The sequence below is a fragment of the Carcharhinus amblyrhynchos genome, chromosome 8 (genome assembly GCF_965287045.1).
Source record: "Carcharhinus amblyrhynchos chromosome 8, sCarAmb.v2.hapA, whole genome shotgun sequence".
In the NCBI taxonomy this organism is placed as follows: domain Eukaryota; kingdom Metazoa; phylum Chordata; class Chondrichthyes; order Carcharhiniformes; family Carcharhinidae; genus Carcharhinus; species Carcharhinus amblyrhynchos.
In genome coordinates, this window is record NC_137331.1 from 6021855 (window position 1) to 6030478 (window position 8624).

Below are 8624 nucleotides of genomic sequence, written 5' to 3' on the forward strand. Positions count from 1 at the left end.
GTACCAAACTCCTTTTTAAAAAAATCCAGTTCTATCAACTGACAGTTCAGTTTATTTATATAGAAGTGTTTCTCATATGGTGATTCTCACATGGTGATTAAAGATGAAACAATGTTCAACTTGAAACTTAATCTGGCACCAAAAAAAAATCCAAGGGTATAAACAGCAGTGGACATGGTTAATTCTAATGAGGAACCTTATGACAGTTGTACATCTTTTTATCCTCGTTTTGTTTTTGGGATAAATTGGAAATAGTGACGTAATGGTAATGTCACTGGACTAGTAAATCCAAAGGCCCAGACTAATGCTCTAGGGGCAGGGTTTCAGATCCCACCATGGCAGCTAACTAAATTAATTAATAAAATCAGGAATTAAAATCCACTGTCAGTAATGGTAATTACAAAACCATTGCCAATTATCATTAAAACCCATCTAGCTGCCTTTAGGAAGAGAAATCTGCCGTACAGATGCACAGCAATGTCACTGATTCTTAGTTGCCTTCTGAAACGGCCTAGCAAGCTATTCAGTTCAAGAGCAGTTATGGATAGGCAAGAAAAACCTCATGAAAGATTTTTAAAAGTAGCATTTCGAGTAGAGACACACGGATTTTCAGAGGCTAATGGGAAGGGGCCATGCTGCTTCCCTCAAAAAAAAAAATTGATCACATTAGTGCATTGCAAAAGTATGTTTTCGCAGTTACTTAAGAACTGAAAGTCCATTTGTGGAACTCAAATCTACTTTTTGTTCAACTGAAAATGAACCAAAATCTCCTGGTTTACTGACAGCAGCTGGAATTTTTTTTTAAGTAGAGAGATATTTTCAATCGTAGCGGCATTTCTATAACCCTCCTCACTGCTGTAACCTCCTCAGCTCATGCCATTATGCCCTCTGCTCTTCACACTAAATTAACTTCCAACAATTTGCATTAATACAGCACTTTTAGAAAAGCATTGCGACAAGAGCTCAGACAAAGTGGTTTATGGACAAGAGTTTAAGATATGGAAATAACAAAACACAAACTTTAAATGAGGCATCAGGAACCAATGGAGGTGAGGCAGAGTTTGAGATTAGCTGAAATGTAGTTAGCGTGAGGGATTGAAAGTTAACCAGCTCTATTCCAGAGGTGGCTTCCCTGCCCATCTTAAAAAGGGCATATATTTACCAGAAATGTCACACACTTACATTGAGGAGAAATTGCATAAGCCTGGCTAGTATTCCATGGAATATAGGAGATCAAGGGATAGCTGAATGCAGGCTATCAGGAATTTGAAAGGAATTGATAGTCCAAGTATTTCCCAATGGTCGGAGTGTCTAGGGCAAGGGAACATAAACTTGAAAACTGGAGCTGGATCCATCTTCAGAACTCCATAAACGGATGCTAGCTCAGTTAATAATTTTAAATCAGGGATCAAAATACATTTACTAGCAAGTGCTTATTCAACCAAAGCGGATGCAATAAGATTCAGATCAGCCATGATCTCACGGAATGATGGAACAAGCTCAATGGGTTGAATGGCCTATTCTCACATATTCCACATTAAAACAACTCAAATCATCAAAACACCTTCCCCTATCACTGCTCAGCACCTACAGATTTCTAATGAAAGCTGTTGTATTATGCCCTAGTATGAAGAGGAACAAAGCGCTGCATTACCAAATGGTTACAACCAAGAAAAATTCACTTCTGTTAATACCCTCAAAACTATATAATCAGTGATGGTGTTGTAGCTAATTAATGAGCAGTCACAAAAAGTTACAAATTCAGATCCTGCTTCTAATAACAGACAAATAGGTAAAATAGCTGACAGCAAATTGTGAGTTTGGAGCAGATTAATAAATTAGGACTGTCTATTATGGAGCTGCAAACAATTTAATGCTGAATTGTAATCACACAAGTCATTATTAAACTGTACAGTGCTCTGATCAAATCTCACAGGGTACAGCATGCAGATTTGGACAATGAGATAGACTATCAAATCCTACTTATAGAAATATTGCTAGGTGTTGGATTGAGTCATCAGGAACACTTGGTCAGCAATGACTGGTAGTTACAGGAGAGATGACAGGACAAACAAGGCAACAGAATGTAAAAAAAATAGCAATTCAAGCACAATATTAACTTAAAGCAAAACAGTAGAAGTGGCACAAGGTGAAGCTAGAGGAAAGAAAATGTACTGGTGTTAAATGTCTTTACAGAAAGTGATTAATACATAAGCAAGTTTATGAACTGAACATGAGGTAATATTCATTTACAAAATTAGCCATGACAGGGGCCTGCCGCTTTAAAACAAAACTGCAAGGTGTGTTGAAAAGCCCTCCTCATTCCTATCCACTTACAAACTTCCATCATAAATTGTGTCCTCAACTCCAAAGCAAAGAGATTCCAGGTCACAAGTTATTTGCAAGAGGAAGTTAAATTACATTGGACAACATGAAAGTTTAACTACATTCCTTGAAGAAATATTTTGTCAAATGGTTTATCGAAAGTGATTCTCCTTAGAAGGAAGTGTCACTTAATTACCTGCAAAGGAACTCCAAATTTCCCACAAAAGTACTGACATTTCTACACCATTTCGCTTACGCCCGCTGGACAAGAGTGGTATCTTCTTTTGGTTCGTTTGAGGGTGGGGGGGGGGGGGGGGGGGGGGGGGCGGGGGGAAGGGAGGAGATGGTGGCAGGTGACTGAGTGGGTAGCACTTGGGATTCAACACAAAGCGATTGCATGCTCAGCTGCAAGCATCGAAAATTATTTACCTCGTGCATTAGATGGCATGGAAAGAGGAAGGTGGAGAACATCAAGCAGGGTAGTAGTGCTTGTTTAAATCCAGATTATCGGCCAAAACAGCACAAAAAGATCAGGAAGTTTTAAATGTCATATGCGGCGTTTTCTGTGATCTTTTATGTTGGTCTAAGAATCGATTCACTAAAGTCAGGTCCTGCCCACAACTCGAGGTTGAAGCTGTGAGATGCAACAAGAGTAGGCCCACTAACCATCTTTTAAGTTAAAGGATTCCTCTGTTGTCCGTCAACACTTAAATTGTTGAGTACAGGTCCTTACATTTATTGCAAATCAAGTTCCCAGAGGGTGGAGGACAGGACACATTTGAAAAAATGTTGTGATAAATCCATTTTCAATTGCACCAGTTTACTACTCTGAAGAGAGGGATAATTTTTTTTTAAAAAGCCAAATAAAATTCTGTTTTGCTGTTTCCGTTTATGATTTTGGGAGAAACTATAATCTAACCAGTGCAATTTCAAGTACATTTTGCATGGCAAAATTATGCTTCTTTGGAATTCAGTTTGCAGCTCGCAACGAGCTAACTTCTGATCAGCATCGAGTACAGCAAGAGCAAACACAGCTCTGCCAGCAGATTGGATCTCTAATGTCCTAAGAACGAAAACCCAATCATTTGCATGCAATCGATGAAATGGGCACATTTTTGATATTGCCTACATTCCAGAACAACCTTGAGTTGAATTTCTGTTGTGCAATTTTAGACATATGACAACAGGAAGGCTTGACAAAAGCAAATACATGGAGAGCAGCAACTGCATGGCACTTTTCACATAGGAACAAGGAGCAGAAGGACACCATTCAGAAGCTCAAGCCTGGTCTGCCATTTAATAAGATCATTTCTGATCTGATAGCAACCTCAAATCTGCATCCTGTCTATCCTTGATAAGGAAGGGGGTGATAGATTCTTGATAACCTATCCACCTCTGCCTTAAAAAGACTTTGCTTCCACCACCTTTTCAGGAAGAGAAAACTCTTGATCCTCAGAAAAGTATGCCCCTAATCTCGGTTTTAAATGGATGGCCCTTTAGTTTTAAACAGTGACCCTCCCCCGGTTCTAAATTTCCCCACAAGAGGAAACATCTTCTCCACATCTACCCCATCAAGACCCCTCAGGATTGTTTGTTTCAATCAAGTCACCTCCTGCTCTTTCAAACTCTAATGGATACAAGACTAGATTGTTGTATGAGGAAAGGTTGCACAATCTGCCCATCCCAGGTGTTAGTCTGGTAAATGTTCTCTGAACTACTTCCAATGCACTTATATTATTCCTTAATAAGGTGACCAACACTGTGCACAATACTCCAGATGTGGTCTCACTGCGGCCCTGTGTGAATGAAGTATAACCTCTCTACTTTGAATTCAATCCTCCTTGCACTAAATTATAACCAAATTACTTGCTGTGAATGTACTTTGGTCTTTTGCGTGACTCATGCACTACGACATAGATCCAGAAGAAGCCAAGGTCGAATTCCTGATGTTCTAACTAATAAGACGGCAACTTGAAAATGCACCTTGGATGAAGTGTTCACTTGTGTACGCAAAGAAGGGTGTATATCCCCTCAACACATACAAGTCCGTCCCAAATGCACTGTGCTAGAAAATGTACGTTAACAGATGCTCATTATAAACTCAATGCGATTTTCATTCACAGTTTTGTGCCTTGCAAGCTTATTGGCTCTATTTTAATACTGGCAAGCTCTCCCAATCAATCTTTTCAGAGCCACAAGTTTTCGCAGGGCACACGTTCAATTTTATAGGCTTAAAAACGGCAGGCCATTCTTAAGAGGTCACCGTTCAGGAAAATTGTTTACCACAAATTTCACGTGGTTCCTTACAGCCAACAAAAATACAAAACCAGAAACATTGTATATTTAGAAAAGGAGGATTTAAAATGCTGACAGATTTCTACAGCCTCATTAAAAACTTTACCTTCAGTCTATGCTTTTGACAACACCAAGTGCAGCAAACATGTCAAGATATTAAATGTGCATAAGATTCTATCCAGAAGGTTTTCTTCATCTTTTTCCCTACTTACCTGTGTGATAGTGTACAAATGAAGCAGTGGCATGATGGGAAAAATGGTCAAGTATTTAGTATGAAATAAGGACAGCAGATCAGGCCATTTCAAAATGCCAGACCCTGTAAAACTGACGCTGAACAATGAAATGACTACAACCAGAGAAGGCCAAATGCTTGGCATCAGTCTGTCTTGATAAGGTTGACTTCACACAGCCTGAGTGAGACATGATTAACACCAGGAAAGCCTTTCTTAACAATGCTGAGTCCATATACCGTGAGATAACACACGAGGCATTAGATAAGGTCGGGGATGAAGGAGTCACAGAACTGTTTATTACAGAAAACAAGGCACAGAACCAAGGTCACAGAATTTGTTTTGTCCGATGTGCCATTGCTTGTATTACTAAAGTCATGTGAGCTGATAAGAAAAAAGGTATAATTATTGAATTGATCCTTGTAGTGGGCGCGGTCTTGGGATAGAACCAGCAGTTAGTGCGGACTGCTCTCTGTTTCCAAGATTCTGCCATATATTGCATGCAGTCTTTCAGAAATAAAGATAAGTTCTTTTGTTGGATTGAACGTTGTTGAGTCTCTCTATTAGAGTCAAGCAGCAGGAAACATTTCCACGACAACACCAGGAAAATCTCCAAAGACTGATTCTAAACTTTTAAAATCTTACTTATTCAAAGTCACAGATCGATTTTAAAAATCTACTACATTAGTTTTCTATTTTACGTATTAGGGCAAGATTTCCACATCTCGTTTGAATGAATTGTGAGACAAGTAGAAGTAGATACCAAACAGCTCTGCAAGAAATTTTAATCTATTGGTTAATAAAAACTTGATTTTACAAAGCAGCTTACCACGTCAGAAATGTATCAAACTGTACCAAAAACACCTCTTGGCTCACCTCACTGATCCCTTAAAGTCTCTCTTCACTGACAAGGATAAAGTCAGGCACGTGATGGAATATTCACCACTTGTGACAAGACTCGTGAAACTAAATGCCACTCAAAACAGAGCCATCCACACAAACTGTGTACTGAGGATTGAACCCAATATCCACCTCCTCCACTTGTACCTTGTGACTGGCAATGTAGATTTCCTACAGGATGTAGTGCAGTGACTCATCAAGGTTATTCCAGCAATGCCCTCCCTTCCCTGCGACAACTTATCACCAAGAACAGCAATAGGAATGCTGGAGGCGATATTGTCCTTGAAAGTCACACTACCCAGATGTCGATAGATCTCACTTTCTCATCCTCATTAATAAACTGTTAAAGGAGCATCACAGAACTTTAGTGGTTTAAAGAGAGGGATCATCAACACCTTTTAAAACTCTGTTCCATTAGATGCTGCATTATCACACCACCAACATGCAAAATAAAAGTGAAATGGAGTAACTTACATAATAAACCAATAAATAAGATGTCACAAAAATAAGTCAGATGGGCAGTTAGCCTGCCTTGAGATAATAATGGCTGAGGGGAATGTTAGCCAGAACGTAGACCCCCTACTCTTTATCACCCATTTCAACACACAATTTAATGACTCACCCACAGGACGGCACTTATAACAGCAGTACTTCCCAAGTATTACACCAGAGTACATCTTAGATTCACAGCACAATCTGAGACCCACAAAACTTCTAACTCAAAGTCATTAGTGGTAACTGAGTTAAAGTTTGGACAGGGGGTGGAAGAGAGAAAGAGAGAGCGCTCGCAAGAGAACAAGAACGCGTTGCAAAGTTGTTCCATTGATTGTTAGTGCTACAGAGTTTTGATTCGCAGGGAGTAGGGCACAATCCAGGATCACCCAACTCAGGAAGTAAACATGAAAGAAGAACAGAAACAGGCCTTTCTGTCCTCCAAGCCTGCTGCGATTTTGATTCCTGCCTAAACTGTATGCACTTATGGAGTGTGTATCTTTCTATTCCCATTCTATTCATCTGGACGCCCCTATCATACCTATCTCTACCACCTCCCCAGCAGCATGTTCCAGGCCTTCACCACCCTCTGTGTAAAAAGCTTGCCTCCCACATCTCCTTTAAACTTTCCCCCACACACCTTAAACCTATATCCCCGAGTATTTGACTTTTCTACCCTAGGAAAGAGCATCTGACTACGCACTTTTTTTTTACTAGCTATTTTTCCCCCTCCAATCTGCAGGTTGCCTCCCCTGCACGATACTCCCAAATGTGGTCTGACCAAGAATCTGTGCAAGTTAATTGCTGCTTTTCAATTCCATTCCCAGAGATGAACAAGAGCTAGCCCAAGTCACATGCAGAATCCACCTCGTTACTGGTAGGGGAGAAAGGAGAAGATATACTTAATGAGGGGGATAGCTACAAGGCATTGTATTGGAATAAAGACATCAGATCAAGTACAGAATATGATCTTTAAAGGACAAAGTAGGTTGTGAAAAATTGCTCCATATAAAAATGCCAGGGTCTTTCATTCTCTGGCTATGACATTCTTTTCAATAGAAGATTTTCACTCAGTTGTAACAGGTAAAAAGATTCAAAAGCAGCACCCAAATCAAATAAACAAGTGACTGAAACGTCCTCATAAATGACTTCCAACGACAAGGCCAAGTGCTGGAAAATGGGATTAGGATAAGTGCTTCTGGCAGGCATGATGGCCTGTTCGTGTTATAAAACTGGATGACTTCACATTAAAAAAAAATAGTCAACACCTCCTTTAAAAGGCTTGGCAAACCTGGTTGTATTTACAAACATTGGCAGCAAGGTGAAAACAAAAATCACAAAGTACTGTAGACCCAGGATGGAAATGCTGTGGGCACAGCCTCGCCTATCCCCACCAGAGAGAGTTGCCAAATACCTGTCTTGGTTGCAGTTTTAATGGTAACTCTGCCGTAAGGGAAGTAGACTTGTGCCTTGGAGAGTTCGCCAACATTGCCGTAAATTTCCCAACTGGCTCTTTTGGGGGTGGGGGAAATCTATCCGCCTTTTTTTGCCCTTCACTAAGCAGCAAACATTAAAGCTGACACCACTTCAAAAGACTAATGTGAAATGGGAATGAAAGCCCAGCTGCCTGCTGTCAGTTGGCTCAAGAGCTCCAGCTCTGTTCAATCCTGAGCGAAGTCGATATTAAAATAAAACACACACAAACCTTACCTTCCACAGCCATGGTATCAGCGGCTCTTCAATCCCAGCGCTATCCATTAAGTGACCCTCCGCTCATGTCTTGTAGGCTGCGAGGTGGCAACTCTCACCAGAGACTCGACTCCTCTCTCCAGCCGCCCCTCACACATCTGATCCGAGCCGAGCTATGTGTGCACACACACAGCAGCTGTACGCATGTACAGCCAGAGCCTGGGACTTGTAGTCTGCCCTCCCCGCAGTCACACCAGCCCATTCCCCAGCTACTGTGGGAGAGAGCGGAGCAGCAGCCAGTGAACCCCATTCACTGCGATCCAAAATACCCCGGCAATGCAAAAGTCACCAATCTCCCCCCCCCCCCATCAAGGGCAACCACTCCTCTAAACAAATGGAAACGGACTCTAATTCCCAATGTGCTTTGAAATGTGAACAGGTTGCTCAGGCTGAAGGGTTGGCAAGGCTGTAACATCATTGACAACACAAACAGCCAATTGCCGTTTTGTTATCCGAAGCATTTTTCTATTGCCAGCAATGACGTGACTGATGGAGTGGCAGGTTAAAAAAAATAAAGTGAATTATGTCTTTTAGAAAGCAAGAAAAAACACAAGGAACTGGTTTAATCTGGCTTACATTCCTCATCATTATTTTCCTGAAATCAAATTTAAGTTGATTCCATTCTGAAATTGG

At 40.7% G+C, this 8624-nt stretch overlaps 1 protein-coding gene across 1 annotated transcript in view; it reads right to left on the minus strand.

Annotated features, from left to right (window-relative positions):
- The window catches only part of samd12 (sterile alpha motif domain containing 12), a 113338-nt gene extending 105215 nt beyond the window's left edge, over window positions 1-8123 (minus strand). Inside the window, exon 1 of the mRNA XM_080193579.1 lies at window positions 7953-8123. Within this exon, the coding sequence (XP_080049705.1) occupies window positions 7953-7965 (13 nt within the window). The 5' untranslated portion in view covers window positions 7966-8123. The remainder of the gene's footprint in view (window positions 1-7952) is intronic.
- Between the last annotated feature and the right edge of the window lie 501 nt (window positions 8124-8624).